Genomic DNA, 18,469 nt, shown 5'->3' with positions numbered 1-18,469 from the left:
ATCTGAGGAGAGAAAAACATGCTTTTTGATCAGCCATTACATTTCCAAAATGCATTTTAATGAATGCTTAAAAGCATAGTCTTGAAGAGCCAAGAGCAAAAAGAAAGGATTTTCTGAACTTTTTGAAATGGAAAAACTTGAGCATTTCATATCTTTTTTTTGTTTATATACTCCTACATATAAACGCTTTGCAGTAATACCCCTTTTATCTGTCCCTAAAAGAATACAGGTACCTGCATTTTTCACTTTATCTTTTGAGAGTTAGAGCAGAGAGATGGGAAATTTTGACAGGTGGCTTTCTGACTGTTTTCTAAGTTGGCTTTTTTTTTCATCATCTGCTACTATTGCTTCTGTATAGCCAGTGTCTCCACTTTCAAGCCTATATGTGGTACTGATATATCGATGCAGATTGGCCACTATTAGATAGATAGATAGATAGATAGATAGATAGATAGATAGATAGATAGATAGATAGATAGATAGATAGATAGACAGATAGATAGATGGATAGATGTATGCCTCTATATTCTCTAGGTGCTTTGGACTGAATAGTAATGTTTGAAGGGAAGTGTATTTTTGTTTGGCACAAAGGTTAGCAAGAAAAAAACCTAAATTCTGAAGATTTATATGGCAGCAAAATGGTAAGCTAAATCCATTTATTAATTTAGAGGAAAAGTTTCTGCTTCTTCCAGGTAATTCAGGTGAACTGAGCCAGGTTCTGGACCTCTGTCTCTGCTTTGTCTGATAAGTTAGAGGGACCACCCTGATTTCTTGCTCTTCAGACAGGCCAAACACTTGTACATTAACTATTTTTTCTTTCAAACCAAAGATGCTGATGTTTAATGGCTGTCTTCCAGTCTGAGAACACATGATTAGTGAAAAAGCTGGAGGATAGCTTTACACGTTCCTCCAGCAAGTCTTCTCTCCTCCTCTTTTTTCAGTATCTCCACTGTATCAGGAATGTCGTCCCTGTCCTGTTACAATCACCTTTTCTTCCCTGTTCCTCTTATTTCTTGTTTTTTCTCAGTCACCTTGTCATTCTGTTCTTGGTCCTTCTTTCAGTCACCTACACTGTGTTTTGCTCTCCCTTCTGCAGACTCCCACTATCTATCTTCAATTTCATGACCACCTTTTTCCTCTACATCTTTCCTTTTCTTCAAGGTTACTATGTTTCTCTCTTTTGTTTCACTGCTGTCTTCTCTTTTGTCTTTTAATTAGCTTTTCATTGCAAAACGAAAAAGTATTTTCTGCAGCCCACTGTTTTGTTTTAGCAATGATAAAACACACCAGTAAGCTTGCCCAGATGGTGGTTTGTTTTCCACAAAAGCGTGAAATACACTGGGAAAAAGAGAGAGTACCAGATTCAGGGGGTCTACACAGTGAGTTACTAGTCTTTCATCTACAGATAATGGCTAATTTTTTTCTCTGTGACGAGACATCTCCAAGATCTTGGCCTCTACTGTATTAGGTACAGCTCTTTTAGGAAATCCATACCCTGACAACCCAAAATCTACTGACATTGAAATTACTCAACAACCCTGTGTACACAAATGAAATCTGTGTGTTAGCAGTATTCCACTTTCAGTGCAATTAGTGCCACTCAATACGTAGTGTAACTCAAGCATATAATTGACAGCTCTGCGTGTTACAATTGTTTGTTTGATGAAGATTTCATTTGTTTGTTTACAACAATGAGGCTCCTGAAAGAACCCTACCCTAGCATTACCTTCCTGAAGGTTCAAAGAAGACTAGCGGTTTCTGTTGTGAAATTTATTGTATAAAGGTGCAGCACTATCTGGGAAATCGCAAAGTCTAATTTGCTGTTGCCTTACTGATAAAGTCACTTACCTCTGTGCAAAGTGGACCCCAATGTTATCTCTCTAAATTCACAGTATTTACGCTTGCTTTTTACTAGTGTCACTAATTCCACAGGGTGCCAGCTCCTGCAGCCCTGCATGTTTGCTGGCCCAACAGGGTTTAGCCTGGCAGCTCAGTTCCTTGGCACTAGACATCTGAAGCAAGAGCAGTGAAGGAAAGAGATGGGCATGCTGCTAGTCTTTGCTGACATAAAAGCATTTCAGGGACTGGCGCGAGGTGATCAAAGTTTAAAATATTTTCAATTTGGCCAAACTGGCCATCAGCCAATCTCAGAATTTGGCAGTTTGGTGCATGTGGCCTAAGGCGATAAAGCATGTTTTTCACACCTAGATTCGGTACTGAGAGCAGCTCAGCTGGCATCATGAATTGCGGTAAATCTGAAAAGACATGGAGAGTTTCAAAGTAAATGATGTGTGTTAGGCACAGTGTTGGCGCGGAACAGTTTTTTTCTACATTTTTCATAAAACAGTTATTTTCAGAGCCTACTTCACTGGTTTGCGTATTCATACGTATGTCTTTGAGGTGCAGCTTACAGGTTTTAAAGGATTTTTTAAGCAACTTTTAAGGTAATTATAAAATTAATACAATTAAGTCATTTAATTTTGATCTAGATTCATACATATGTAATAGTCGATGACGAACAATTGTGGTGGAGGTTTGATTACAAACATGTTTGATCACAGTGTCAGTGCCTCAAGAATTAATTAGTTAATATTGCTAAATTTATACTAAGCTGTTACAAACGAAGATTGACATTCTGATTCCTTTACCTTTTGTGGTGATGATAATCAGACACAGCAGGCTGAGAGAATATGTATTTGCATGAAGGTTTTATTCAGCCAGTGGTGCTAAACAAAGTCCTTATCAAACAAAGCCAGTGGCTGTATAGTAAAGCAGCTGTATGCCACCCTTCTATATCCCTTATGTTTTTCACAAATTGCTTGCAGTTTGAACTGGGTGTGTTTCATAAATTGTTTGCGTCAAATTGACTTCTGCATAATCAAATGCACCCTCTTGCCATTTGTGTTTTGTCTAAAAATGAAACTTAAAAATGAAAGTGCATCTGTATGAATACATATGGATTTGTTTAGCAATTTTTGCTGGATATATGGTTGATGTCAATTCCCTAGAAATCTTTCACGGACAAGGATTTTTATTTGTGTGAACACATAGCCTAAAAAATCAGACCGACTTCTCCAACATTTTCAAATTTCACTGGGTTGCAGGTTTTAGCTGAGCAATGCTGTATGACCAAAACTGATTATACAATAGAAAAGTACCAGAGAGATTGTGCACCTCTTGAGCACATATTTAGAATGCCTTATTACTAGCTACTGACTCTTCAGGTTTGTTAGGAAGTCACTGGCGCTCTCCTGGCACTGCTGCATCTCCAGAGCACTCTCCCTATTGTATATTTACTTAACTCTTGACAGTTCTGTTTCATAGAATATTTATATGCCGTTATTTAGTTTAAAACTACCATAGTAAAACTATATAGAAATATTTTGTCACACCAGAATCACGCATATCTGTTATTTGGCTATCCACTGCTTAATCTCTTGAAAGGATTCTTTCAGTTGGCCTTCTGACCTGCCGCATTATCTCTCTAGGTCATTGGGCAATGTACTTACCTCAAGTAGCTGGTGCTTTCTTCAGCATTTTCTAATGGGACTGTACCTTTGGCCCTGTATTCAAAGATAACACCTGAACATGACACAGAAACTAACTAAAGACCAAGTTGGACTATGTTAAAAAAGAAAAAAAAGAATGTGTTATTGAAAATAAAATACTTACAAATTATACAATTTGATTAAAAAACATGTTTGAGATACTAAGACCTACACAAAAAGTCAAATATTTTCATGACTAGGAGAAGAATATGTGCATATTTTCTGAAATTCAGAACCAGGAATGGTACCTCAAATGAATATATGCATTCAAAAGTACTTTCCTTTTTTTCCCTGGAAGAGCCTTCCCTGGTTCCCTTAAACCTGATGTAATGCCTTCTTTCAGCAAAATACTTGCACATGATGTTTAAATTTTTGTCTCTTACTACATCAAATGATTTCACTAGTTCTTGCCAAGTTAAAGCACATAATGAAGTACATAGTCTCATAAGCTCTTTATGATTCTGCACTTGCGCTTCTTTGTAAGAGTGCTAAATAAACATCATAGGACAAAGAAGAACAAGTTCCACCTAAGTTAAAAGCAGTGCGTATCTTGGGTTGGAGAAGGAGTGTGTGGAGATGTTGAAGGGGAACATGTCAGGTGAGAATATTCATTTTTCTGTTTATCCTGTTGAGTTTAACTTTTTTAGCCTGTTTTGTTAAGTGGATACAGGCTCAGAATTCTAAATAGGGAGGAAAAAGTGCATTTTGAGGAGCTAAGCATGGTGTGTTTCAAGTCAGACTTTCAACAGAATCTACACTTGTATGTTTTTACAACCTGGACAGGCAGATAAATTTGAACACCTGTGTTTCTAACCACCTGCCTGCAAGTATATACAAAGCTGTTAGAAGGTGACTATGCAAATACCTCTCTGTGCTTAGGTTTCTTACAGTAGATAGACCTGTGCATACAAACTCACAACCTGTGGTTGGCACATTCTTCTTCCTGAAAAAGAAAAGATCAAACCTGAGTCTACCAGGGATTTAATGGGATCAACAGTCATGCTGAAATCTACGTGATTAGAATTTTTATTTTTTTTTTTTAATAACAAGCTTAATTCTCTAAAAGTCATTGTATTTTAGAAATTTCATGCACTGGGTAAAAGAGCCTGTGACCTGAGTCACTGATTCTTACTGGATCTTTGGAAAGCCTGAAGTCCTTTATTTGTTGTAAGCTCTGTGATGACTCTGTTAGGCAAGGTTCAGAGTAAACAGGGTTATAGCATTAACAGTCTGTACCACTACTGCTGAGATGAGATGAAATGGAGTTCAATTGAAGTATCAGCACCCACCATTTAATTTATGTATTCATTTGGTTGTGTTTTTTTTTTTTTTGACTGAAGGATAAAGATTTCTGTGGAAACAAATTACAGCCTTCAGCATTGGCAGGAGTTCATTTCAAACACATTTTCTGAACACTCTGATTTGGCAGGTGCTTTTATGGGATTTACCATCCTGGGAGCCTAATCCTTTCACTGCTGGCAGAAGTTTTTCCCCACACCAGCAGAAGATTAACTTTGACTTGAAGGACAGTGGGTTTGAAGGACATGGCTAAGGCATTTACTGGGGTAAACCTTTGGCACATCCCCATATCTGTCTTTTAAATAGTCAGAATGACTTTGTAGGTAAAATATAAAATTAGCTTGATTGAAGGTGCGTTTTATATGAAAAGAGAAATCTGGTATCAGGAAGGGTAAAACCATAGCAAAGACAGTTTCAAATAAATGGCAAGAGGAACTGATTGGCAAAGGTGCTGAATTGGAGCTAAATGGAAGCATTATTGTCTGAAAGCCAGACACTGCCTACCTGTGCCTGAGAGCTTATGCAGTGAGGCCAGAGAAGCTGATTCCCCCACAGCACCCTTGGCTGTTGCAGGGGAGAGCTACACCACCCAGCACAACTCTGCTTCCACCTCCCCATCCCCTCAACTGACACAAATAGGTTAATGGTTATTTTCTGTGTGGTGTAAGGGGGATTGCCACAGCTGCGCTCTTAGAGGTTAGCCATCCCTCTTAGAATGCCTTGTCCCCCTGATCTGAGAGGCACCTTAGTCACAGGACACCTCAGTGCACTTTCTCTCTTCCCTTAAAAATTAGTATTTGTGACTGATTTATTTTAGTTGAGGTTTCATTTTCTCTCTGAGAGTTGCCTACAATATCCTTCCTAACAAGAGATTGCAAAAAAACTGTGGATTTTGTGCTATGTGATTGCTTAACAGTTGGGGAGTCTGGTAAGCCCACTTCTAGCTACAGAAACATAGCCCTTATACCAAACAACAGGGTGTGCCCTAATCCCTCCAGGGCGGGCAACACAGAAAACAACCTACGATTGAGTTTGTGGCTGTCTGTAATTCCTTATCTTCTGTTGTATGTAGACTCAAACCAGCCATCGACCAGAGTAACCTGTTAATCCTTTGTATGTAACCATTTATTCGTCTCTGGAATGATTCCACAGGGTCAGTGATATTGTATTCAGCATTGATTTCAATTAATTTAGCAGACCTTCAAAAAGGCCATAAATTTGAATCAAGTGCACCAGAAAATCATCACCATTAGTGTGTCAGATTGATGGTATAAACTGCACTTTCGATTTACAAAGGTACAAGCTCACCAGTCTGCATTGTGGCCATGCATTTAAAATCTGGAATATTCAGAATACATGATAGGATGTTGATCTGTAAACTAACAGTTGTGATTTTCCTTCACACTTATCTTGTGAATGGATCTTAGTTGTCTGTGAGTTCAAAGCCCATAGCAACAGTGTACTAACTATATTGAATTTCTGCTTTGAAAAACTTAGGTACAGTCAGCTTGTGTAAAGATTATGCATAACATTGGCTGCTTAGGAAGACTTGTCTTCTTTAATGCAATGTTACCATATGAAAAAATGTTCTAGTGCATTCAGAGTTGAGCTAGCTTGTAGCTAACAAATTTGATTAAGCAATAAAATCAGTTTTGTTTGTGCATCTTGACAAGAGCTGACAAGTGAGCATATAAAGCATTTCTCTCAAGTCTGTAAGCTGAGAAATGTCTTAGGAAAGCAAGCATCTGAAATATACCCTAAAATGTCTGACAGTATACTATTTACAATTTCTGCCTAAATGAATGTCTAGGATGCTTGAGAGCACAGTCAGCATTTCATAATCCTTTAACAGGAACAGGTACCTATTCTGTCAGCTCTGATAGTTTCTCAAATGTAAATTTCTCTGTCTACCTTTTACATGTTCCTTCATGATGTCTAAATTAAAACTGTATTCTTGAGGAAGGCTGGGGTCATGTATGCACCTAAGGAATGTTAAGCAATCATTACATCCACTATTTCACATCCAAAGACTGCAAAATAGTGAAGTATGAAAATATACTTTTGTTTTTCTTTCCTGATAGATGTCCGTAGAAGAACAATTTATGAGTACCATAGGGTGGAATTACAGATGTCAAAGATTACCAATCTGTCAGCTGTTGAAATGATACCTCTTCCAAGTAAGTAAAACCTAACATGTGCAGGAGCCAGATATGGAAAAGATCCCCCTCCCAGAAACACACAAGATTTTAAATATTTTGTTTATCTGTGCATGTGAAATCATGAACAGATTTGTTTATCCTCTCTCAGATTTATATCCAGGTGGATGATACATTATCCAGTACATCCTCATGTATCTCCAGGTTGTTTATAGGTATATAGCTCCCAGTAGGTTTTGAATGAAATTTGTGCCAAATAATTTTTTTTCAGAAGAATGACTATATTTCCTTGAAATTCATTCCCCAAGAAAAAAAGAACAATTTTCATGCTTGCAAGGCAAACACAAATTCTTCTGTGCACAGTGCATCATATCACAAAGGAATATCCTCAAACACATTTTGCAGTTCATGTGTCTTTTTTGTCCAAGGTAAAACTACATGGTTTAGAAATCTGTGGGTTTAAACTGCCAGCTGTACTACTGTGGAAAAAGCAAAACCAGTTATTTTTCTTTTTTATAGTCCAGTTATAGTTCTTGCACACTTTCCTGCCAGCCTTATTTTCTGCTTATGTCTGAATGTTAGCAACACCACAGAGCATGGGAGCCACAGAAGAATATGATTTAAGGAAATACTTAATATTAAGAAAAAAGATTAAAAAATATCAGTGAAGCTGAATGAACAGATGTGGAAGTGGAAACATGTTTACAAATAGAATCCTACAGATAAAATGTACCTTTGTGCATAGAGTTGTGCAATGCTCTGTAATAGGCTGGGTTTGGTATCTTATTTTGGATGTGTGTGAATCTATGGAGTCCCTAAATATATATTACCAGATGTATCCTTCTTTTGTGCTTTTTATGAGAATTATTTATGACATTAATGTAATAATTTGTGTTTGTTTACCTACATCCCAGCTTGTCTTCAGTTTACCAGCTGTGGTCCTTGTGTCACTGCCCAGATTGGTTTCAACTGCAGCTGGTGCAGCAAACTCCAAAGGTAAAGAAAAGGCTTTTTCTTTTTTGAATGGGTGTGCAGCTGTGCTCAAAGACATCCAAAAACATTGCCTATAGGCTATTCAGTGCAAAGGGTTGTTATATTTTGCTCTCATGTATATGCATTCACATGAATTTCTATTGCAATCAGTAACAACATAATTGTCCCATTTCACTTCAACAAAGTAATTAGGCAAGAATAGTCAAAGAGCTGAGAGTTAAGGCCTTTCTCCTATATCTCAAATCCTACTTTAAAATCCTTTTGGAGAAGAACAAGAAGTAGAAATTATAATAAAATTTGTATTTTCTCACTATATCCTTGGCTTTATTAAAAATAAGTTAACCACATGGGGATGTGCAGTGGTAATGTAACTATAAAGACCTACTTGTTCTCTTAACACTAGGGAGACCGAAACACCCAAAGTGTCAAGTATTTTCTTTTTTAATCTCTCGTTATAGTTAGTGGGTACATTGAGTCTCCTCACCCTCTTGCTGCCACATTGACGAGGACAGTCAAGTCAGTAGCAGGAGCGATTTAGATTCTGAGCAGCCGGAGCACAGGACAGCAAAATGTGAAGTCTGCAGCTATAGCTTTTCCAAAAAGTTCTTCACTCGGTGGTCTTTATTAACCTTCAAAGCAAGAATTTATTTAATACCAGTTCTCTGATGCAAAATGCAGTATCATAATGGATATTTATTGTCGTCATGTTTTTCAACCCTGCTGATTAGGTTCAGAAATGTTATGTATGAAATGGATTCATAATAAAGGAGAAAAAGCTATTAACATTCTAAAATAGTGCAATAATTTGACACCATATTGAATAACTGGTAAATGAACATTGTATGGAATTAGGAACCTGGGCTCATTTTTATTATGTTTTCTTAAGCTTCAACTCCTGTAGTAAGTAATTTGCAAAGTCACTCTGTTCTCAGTTTGTCTTGCAAAGAAACTTGTTTTAGAGGAATTAGAGATAAATGAAATCAAGTCATAGTAAACATGCCACATTTCTCCAAGACTAAGGGTACTTGTAGAAAACTGTCCCAAGCAAGCATGAACTTCCTTGCTTTATCCAATTTCTTGCTTTCAAGCATTGCTTGATTCTCCTTCCATTAATAAACATTGTAGCACTGAGTTTCTATTGGCTTTGGTTTGATCAAGGTCTATTGCTTTGTAGCCAGTGTTCTCATTTCTTTTTTGATAAACTCAATTATATGAAAAATATTAAAATATAAAAAACTATATGGTAAAGGTCATCTTATGAAGAACAGGCAAACCTTAACATACTTTATGTTTTTTCTGTAGTTTCTTAATTACTGAGTTTCTTGAGTTCTGGAATTTCTGGAAAATCTATTTCACTCACTGTGGAGAACTAAAACAATTTTATCCTTCACCTTTAGCAGGAAGCAGTAGCACCATGTAGTCGCACTGTATTCCCTTCTACATATTTGCATGATTTTCTGGATGCCCCTTCACATATGGCAATTTGCTGCTGAAAAATATACAGTCTCAACACGTTTGTATTAAAATAAATTTGTATTAAAATAATCTTGCTTTTCATCTTGCCTGTGAAGATCACACTGCAATCAAAGATTAACCTACTGTGAGGCAGTCCTGCGCTGTTTCCCCAAAACAGCTGGCTCCACACTGCAGCATGGTTGTGCCTTTGATAAGCAGCAGCAGATAGGCTGAATGGTTTTATTACTATTACTGACAATAGTGAGATTTTCATTTTATGCAGACACTGTTTGGACATTGTTTAACTAGCAGCAAAAGCAGGAACTGGAGTCAATTACCTAAAAAAAGGTAAGCAAGAGAAGAGCAAACTAAGATTATGCCTCTACATGGAATTTCAGTAGTTAGTCACACACTCCAGTCTGCATTTGTGAAGATGAATGCTATTCAGCCGCGTTTAAGCAAATAGAGGACTGTGCATAGAATCATAAAGCAGATCAGAATGGAAGGATCCACTAGAAGTCATCCAGTCTAACCTCCTGCTGAAAGCAGGGCCAGCTGTGAGATCAGACCAGTTTGCTCCTGATTTCATTCATCTAGGTCTTGGAAACCTCTGGGGCTATGGTCCAATCCCCTGAACATCTTAATTTTATACTTTATACTAGATTTCACACTTCATTTTTTCAACTTGTTACTTCCTCTAGAAGCATGGCCCTGATGATGATGCCTGACCAGGCCCCATTGCCTTTCTTGCACTCTTCTTCCACTTCTGAAATGAGCAGTTTATTTCAATTAATTCAGTTCTACAGAGAAACAAATCTGAAATAGTAAGTGGATACATATTTTGTGAAAAGAGGCATCTTGCTTTCCAAAATGTGAAGACTGAGCATTTACTTAGGGTACATTACATTGCAGGATCATTGTGATCAGGACTCATTCCAATCTCAGCTTTGATAATTTCTGCTCCCTACTAGCTCTGAATACTCTTGCCTGCCTCCTGGTAAAGTGCCTTTCTTCTTCTACCTTGCTGTTCCTCAGCATGTATATTCATTTTAGGAAGATATAAAAAAAAGCCTATTCCATTCTCACTGGAGATGTCTGGATCACAGGAGGGTACTCAGAATCCTTCAATATCACTTTGCGGTTTTTCTCCCCTCAGACATAAATTCACTGTGTTAAAATGTTCTTTTTGCATGTGCTGAAGAAGCACTTGCTCAAGGAGGAAACCTAACTGTCCTGGTTAAAAATCATAAAGGATGGAAAGTTGTGAGTTCTTTCATCACAGTGCTCCAGCTTTTTCTGCATGTCACTCTGTTCAACCACCAGCCTTGTAAATCAGCCTAGACTTTTATCTCCTGTTGTCATATTCATTGCTCTGCTGCAGCAGAGTAAAATCTGCTTGGGTAAACAAGAGCAAAGCATTATGTGAAATATTAACTTAGACATTTCAGAAGTGCCTAGAGTACAAAGAAAATTAATGTTTACAGCCCACTTTCAAATTAGTTCTCATAGGGGTTTTTGAAGTAAGCAGAAGCAGATGCTTAGAAGTAATGCCTGAGTAGTGCTTCTGGGTTGCAAAGGTGACTGGACACACTGGTATGGGAGGTGAGAAACGAAAAGCTGTTTCTCTTGGCTGTAGATAAAGCTCAGGGTGGAGAAGGCAATTAGCTTTTGGTACAAAAGCCTGAAGAAGGCTTCGAACGTGATGTTGACAGGTTTCCAGCATGGCAATAACCTACTGACTGACCTAGTGCTTTGATTTCTGCAGAGGGAGAATGCCTGTTTGCTAGAGAGGGAGCAACAGGGGTCAGATATGGTTGTAACAGACAGTCATGTTCCTCCTGTGGAGCCACGGTAGCACTTTGGTACAGTAAAGTGAGATCTCCCAGAGCAGAGAGACTTCTATGTGCATAACAAGTAAATATGTATCCAGTGGGAAACAAAACTCTGTGCCAATTCTACAGTCCTTTTTTTTCTCAACAAGTTATGACCCCATTTAGCCAGAGCAACATTACTACCAGGAACAGTATCGTGTATGATTTTTCCCTTGCATAAAATCTAAACCATATATTATATCATTCACACAACAAAGTACAGTTGTTGGAAAAACAGAAAGTTGATATAAAACTTGTAAATGCACAAGGAAAATTGACCAGCAGAACCATTGCAGAGTAACCGTACACCCCCATGTGGGCAGTCTGTATTGGAATGAAAATAACTTTATTCTACAACAGTGGGTTGTTTCCAACCTGTAACTCCAGCCCAGCTGCTGTGCAAACTCTGCAGTCTTTGGAGAGGCAGGCTCTTCTTGAAGGTACAAAATCCTATACTGCTGTTGCTATTTACAAGCTTAAATCTCAGTTTGCCTTCTTATAAAGAATCATCAAGCTGTCCACTCTGAAATCCAATCTAACATATGTCATACAATTTCATCACCACTAATGCAAGGGCAAAGGCCCATAATGTTTTCTTTTTTTTTTTTTTACTTCAGCAGATGGAGGATCCCCCTAGGAGCTATGTTTTTTTTTAACTGTGTATGTTTTATAACTGTTCCACAAGCAAAACTGTTCCATTAGTAAAAGAGACTAATTGTAAATGTGTAAGCTAAGGTGATATTATAGCTTTCTCCTGCAAAAAGGATCTATGTCTATAAAACATGCACTTAGCATCTCTCTCATAGTGGCTGTGGCTGAAACTTGGATTATTTGCTGTTAATTATCTCTGACCACCTAACGCTTAAAAACAGGGAGAATTCATTAATATCAGATCTGTTTATATCATCTTTTAATGCTTCTGAAAATACTTGTAAAATCTAGGCACATGGTATGTCCTGCATGTTAGAGATGTCATTTTTTAGGAGAAGTTTTGGAAGCTTTAAGGCAACTTTGATGTTACTTTGTAGGTTCAATTTGTACAACTTGCATTACTGCAGTAGTGAGTTCCCTTGGAAATATTTTAATTGCCCAAGAAATAAATTATGTTTATTAACTATAAAAGGATTGGCAGTGAAATACAATGGAAGTATGATGCTTAAATGATCAAGGAATTTTTAAAAGCCACATTTATACAATGTTTTGAAAATATTTGCGTTCAGATTCTGTAGATATTTATGGTTTTGTTTTGATGAACTTCAGGAAAGTCTCAGATTTCAGCAGAGAAGTGATACTGATATTTCAGTGAGTTCAGAAATAAGCAGACAAAGAACTGAATCCTGCAATCTGTGCATGTTGAAGACTCAGGTTTTGCATGTGTCTCATGCTTCCCTTCATTAACACAGGATAAAAGTATCTCCCAGTCCTTGCACCATCCCTCAGGTTTGGTGTGGTACTCTCACCCCAACACTGGAAATAGAGAACTAGAATACTGAAGGACTAATGGCAAATGCTGCATACAGTCTAGATGACTTATTCAGTTGTCACTGCTGGTATCTGTATTCAACTTTTAAATTGTCAAAACTGGCTGCCTTATGCCAAGGTCACCAAAAAGCCTAATGGCTAGATCCACAAGGGTGTTTTTCTGGCTGACTTCCTTAGGTTTTCAGGGGAAGCTCTGCAGAATGGGAGAGCACTACTAAAAGTTCCTTTTCATAAAAACCTGTACTTAAGTATCTAAGACCAGAAAGGTCTCTAGGGCTCACACACTTTCTCCCAATTCACAAGAAGATCTTGCTCATATTAAATGCTTAAATGTACATTTATCCTTAAGACTTTCCCAGACTATGAAATTGTCTTAAAAACATAAGAGTTTTCCAGACTATGCATTGAATAATCAAGTTTGCAATCATACCATTTTATGGTATTGACCCGTGGAGTGCAAACCCCCAGTCTGAGAAGTGTCCTGAACAGGCTACACAAATTCTCATGTCGGACTTCCTGTGTGTAGTGATGAGCTGTGCACTCTAGGCAGCTATTCTGACCATGTGTGTGCACATGCCTCCCAAAGCTTCTCGTACTCTGGAAACAATCCTGAGCTAAAAAGATGAAAGGATCCAGTTTGTGACACATTTCGCTTCAATGCTTAATCCTGTGTGCCAGCAGCAACACTAGTTGTGTAGATGAAAAGATTACAGCTGGTTTATGGAATGAGTTCTGAACAAAGTGAAAATTCAGAAATGTGTCTGGAAATAGTAGCAATAATGTAATTTATGTCTTGATACTTATAATCTTTTATTATTATAATTGCTGTTCCCATCTAAGCAGGTAATAAAGAAAGAAGTTGTTTTGCATTCCATGATGATTAATGGGAGAGTGGGGAAGGGAGAATCTTCAGGCACTTGCACTTCTTAAGAAAACATTTCAGTTGAAAAATGAAGAGACAGTTTTCTGTGGTGCCTTTATGGTAATTGGGATTAAAAAAATGCTTCTTATTTGTCTCCTGAACTTTTGGGCAAGCTTGAAATGTCCTGTTTGTTTATTCCTGCTTTAGAAAGGAGTTGGAAAAATGTTTAGCTAACTTTTAAATCTGAGTTTATGTCTGGAAATTTTGAATATCAGGGAGGAGGAAAAGAGTTAGGTCGTTTGTTTGTTATTCTGTATATGCCATCTGACAAGACCTATTCTAATAGGTTGAATCTAACATTGTAATATAAGTAACAGTCTTATATAATGTAAACTATTTATCAGCTGAGCAAAGTAACACCCATATGGAATTACCAAAAAAAAAAAAAGCCACAGGAAAAAATATCATATTGTCTGACTGCATAAACCCACTGTTTTACAAAAAAAAATAATTAAATCCAAATAGGAAACACTGAATTTTTCTCCACACATAAAAGAAAGACTAGGGCCAATGTGGGCCCTCTCTGGAAGCTATCGGGAGAACTGGCTACCCTGGATTTGGAGAAGGCTGAGGTTCTCAATGACTTCTTTGCCTCAGTCTTCACTGGCAAAGGCTCTGACCACACCACCCAAGTGTTGGAAGGCAGATGCAGGGACTGTGAGAATGAAGACCTTGGGTCCACTGTAAGAGAAGATCTGGTTAGAGACCATCTTAAGAACCTGAATGTACACAAGTCCATGGGACCTGATGAAATCCATCCACAGATCCTGAAGGACCTGGCAACTGAAGTTGCTAAGCTGCTGTCCATCGTATTTAAAAAATCATGACAGTCAGGTGAAGTTCCTGACTACTGGAAAAAGGGAACTATAACTGCCATTTTCAAGAAGGGGAAAATGGATGACCCAGGGAATTACAGAGCAGTTCCTAATTATTATTTTGCAGCATATCTTTGACTCAGTTTTGAAGTAGGGCAGTAATTGCACCCTTCTTACCATCTCATTCAGAATAGGGTCAGAGGCCATTATTTTATTGTTTTTGAAAAGTAAGATTCTTACATGTCCTCAAAGTTAAAAAGAATAAAATTTGAGAACTCTGGTGGGAAATACCGTCTAGATTACTGATCCAAATGATGTCCATCGTATTTGAAAAACCATGGAAGTCAGCTGAGGTTCCTGACGACTGGAAAAAGGGAAATATAACTCCCATTTTCAAGAAGGGGAAAATGGATGACCCGGGGAACTACAGAGCAGTCAGTCTCACCTCTGTGCCTGGCAAAATCTTGGAGCAGATTCTCCTGGAAGGCATGCTAAGGCACATGAAAATCAACAAGGTGCTTGGTGACAGCCAGCATGGCTTCACTGAGGGGAAATCCTGCCTGACCAATTTGGTGGCCTTCTATGATGGGGCTAGAGAACTGATGGACAGGGGTAGAGCAGTTGATGTGATCTACCTGGACTTGTGTAAAGCGTTCGACACTGTCCCACACGACATCCTTGTCTCTAAATTGGAGGGACACCAATTTGATAGATGGACCACTCGGTGGATGAAGAACTGGCTGGATGGCAGCACGAAAAGAGTTGTGGTCAGTGGCTCAATGTGCAGCTGGAGGCCAGTAACGAGGGGTGTCCCTCCGGGATCGGTGTTGGGACCAGTCTTGTTCAACATCTTTGTCGCTGACATGGACAGTGGGATTGAGTGTGCCCTCAGCAAGTTTGTCAATGACACCAAGCTGTGTGGTTCGGTTGATATGCTGGAGGGAAGGAATGCCATCCAGAGGGACCTCGACATGCTTGTGAGGTGGGCTGATGCCAACCTCATGAAGTTTAACCATGCCAAGTGCAAGGTCCTACACCTGGGTCGGAGCAATGCCAGGCACAGCTACAGGTTGGGCAGAGAAGAGATTCAGAGCAGCCCTGTAGAGAAGGACTTGGGGGTGCTGGTTGATGAGAAAATGAACATGAGCCACCTTCAGCGTGCGTACCAGCCCAGAAAGCCATCCCTATCCTGGGCTGCATTGAAAGGAGCGTGACCAGCAGCACGTCGAAGGAGGTGATCCTGCCCCTCTACTCTGCTCTTGTGAGAACTCACTTGGAGTGTTGTGTACAGTTCTGGTGTCCTCAACATAAGAAGGACACGGAACTGTTGGAGCAAGTCCAGAGGAGGGCCACGAGGATGATCAGGGGACTGGAGCACCTCCCGTATGAAGACAGGCTGAGAAAGTTGGGGCTGCTCAGCCTGGAGAAGGGAAAGCTGCATGGAGACCTCATAGCAGCCTTCCAGTATCTGAAGGGGGACTATAGGGGAGGGACTCTTCATTAGGGACTGTAGTGACAGGACAAGGGTAATGGGTTAAAACTTAAACAGGGGAAGTTTAGATTGGATATAAGGAGGAAGTTCTTTACTGTAAGGGTGGTGAGGCACTGGAATGGGTTGCCCAGGGACATTGTGAATGCTCCATCCCTGGTGGTGTTCAAGGCAAGGATTAGTGTGAGGTGTCCCTGCCCATGCAGGGGGGTTGGAACTAGATGATCTTAAGTTCCTTTCCAACCCAAAGCAGGGACACCTTCCACTAGATCAGGTGGCTCAGAGTCCACCCAGCCTGACACTGAACATTTCCAGGAATTAAGCATCTACTGCCTCTCTGGGCAACCTGTTTCAGTGTTTCACCACCCTCATTATAAAGATTGTCTTCCTCATATCTAGTTTAAATCTGCCTCCTTAGAGAGAAGGATGGGCCATGTTAAATGCCTTCAGGCGTCCAGATATATGAAGTCCGTAGCTACTACCTTGTCCACTGATGTAGTCACTTCATCATGGAAGGACACTAGGTTGGTTGAAGTGCTCGCTTTTAAATACTTCCTCACTTTAACTATTGGAGTGTTTATTATTTCTTGGGGCTTTTTGTTTGGTTTGGGTTTTTTGGTTTGATTTGTTTTTTTTGTTTGGTTTGGGGTTTCTTTTGCTTTAGGGGTGTTACATATTTCAATTCCAAATTAAAAGATGGGAGGAAAACTTATTGATTTATACTCAGGCTGGTTTTATCACAACAATAACTGTCAGTAATGTGCTGTTATTACAAAATTGGCCACTGTATCTTACCCATTGAATTGCAAAATTAAAAAAAAAAAAAAAAAAAGAGGCATTTGTGTGGATTAAGTAAACCACCAGAGGGAGCATATATAATCCAATCAGTGTAATAGATTCATATACAAGTGACAAGGAAAATCTCATTTTAAATGCTTCAGAAGGGGTAGATGTTTAAAATATATCCTATTTGTCAAAATATATTCCGTTCTTTCAATGTGTATAACAATGAATTTGCTGATCATACTGCTTCTTCAGGCAAAGCAAAAGAAATCTGCTCAGATTGTGTCTTACTATAGATTTTATAAAAATACTCCAGCAGTTTCTTATGCTGCAGTAGTTTTATATGAAACCATGGCAGCATCCTAACACCTGGGTCTTAACAAGCAGATTGTTCAATTAGGCCAAATTCACCCTGTGATAAATGAAAAGTAATGTCAGTACTCTTTTCCTAACTTGTATACTGTTTCTTTGCCAATTATGAAGCAATAATATTGAAAACTTGAGAAGTAGGAATTGTGGCCCTTTGTCAGTTTGCTCTGATTAAAATGCAATATTTTTCTGTTTTAAGACTTGTGTTGTGAAAGCAGTTGGTCTTTTTAATTAAGTGCAACAAAAATATTGAGAATGAATATGTAAGTTTGTCAGCCCTGTTACATTACTGATAAGAATGATACAATAACTAGATCTATACTTTATTGAGCAGAAAATTGCTCCACACCCAACTTCTTCAAATCCTTTCCAAGACGCTTGCTCTTAATTTGACAAGCTAATTTAAACGCATGAACTGCAAAAAACCTTTAGGAAATTAGCATTCAATAATTGAGAATTTTGTATGCATGGCAAGCCTGGTAGAAGGAAAGCAAGAAAATCAAGTAGCACAGAAGTGCTTAATGAACAAAGCATTTTATCAAACCGGAGTGAGCCCCATGGTGGTATTGTTTGATGAAAGAAGCCTCACGAGATCATAGTAACAGATATTCCCAAATGGGATGGCAGTTCTACTTAGAAGACAGTGAAAGCTTCATGTGAGCCTCAAGGTACATTTAAAAATATGTAAGAGTAAAGATGCGCATATCAGTAAAATGTACATAATGGAACATTTAAAAGTACTATTATGGAACACAGATGATCCTGGGCTCTTAACATGTTTTTATTGAAACATTTATCCTGCAGCCAAGATGAACTCACTTTTTTCTGAAATTGATACATAGATGAAAAGCAGATAAAAAGCCTTTTTACAATTTTTTGGTAAGTTTGTGGAATTTCTTAGTAGCTGGATTCTGTGGAAGTATTGTGGAATTTCCGTAATTACCTTTGGGCAGAGATTGCAAGAATTCCTATGATTAATACAAATAAACCTAAAAAGTTCAGTCTCTGAACAGAATTCTATTGGAGGTGCAGTAGCTCTCAGAGGCCTAAGACATGTCAGCGCAAAACCATCCAATTCATTAAATAAAATGTTGGACCTGCTAGAGTAGAATCATCCCCTTGCGTGGTTCACAGCTAATACCTTAAAATGGACCCATACCGTATGAGAGCTATGTGGAATCTTTTTTCAGTATTCACCTGAGCTTTTTCTTACACTAGTAAAACTTTGTCTTACGAGCTTTATTCCTCAAGTTTCCTTTCTCCACATGTTCTTCTGCAGTGTCCTCC

The 18,469-nt window shown here is 38.5% G+C and overlaps 1 protein-coding gene across 2 annotated transcripts in view; it reads left to right on the top strand.

The window, feature by feature from the left end:
* The window catches only part of PLXDC2 (plexin domain containing 2), a 259,999-nt gene that overhangs the window by 197,126 nt on the left and 44,404 nt on the right, over nucleotides 1-18,469 (top strand). For both annotated transcript variants that reach the window (XM_062633687.1, XM_062633688.1), the window contains 2 exons: nucleotides 6,929-7,024; nucleotides 7,918-7,999. In XM_062633687.1, coding sequence (XP_062489671.1) covers nucleotides 6,929-7,024; nucleotides 7,918-7,999 — 178 coding nt within the window. The remainder of the gene's footprint in view (nucleotides 1-6,928; nucleotides 7,025-7,917; nucleotides 8,000-18,469) is intronic.

The sequence above is a fragment of the Pezoporus occidentalis genome, unplaced genomic scaffold (assembly GCF_034315485.1).
Source record: "Pezoporus occidentalis ecotype Australia unplaced genomic scaffold, CSIRO_AGI_Poc_V1 ctg40, whole genome shotgun sequence".
NCBI lineage: Eukaryota > Metazoa > Chordata > Aves > Psittaciformes > Psittacidae > Pezoporus > Pezoporus occidentalis.
The sequence above is the reverse complement of the archived record's forward strand: the minus strand, read 5'-3'. Positions and strand labels throughout refer to the sequence as shown.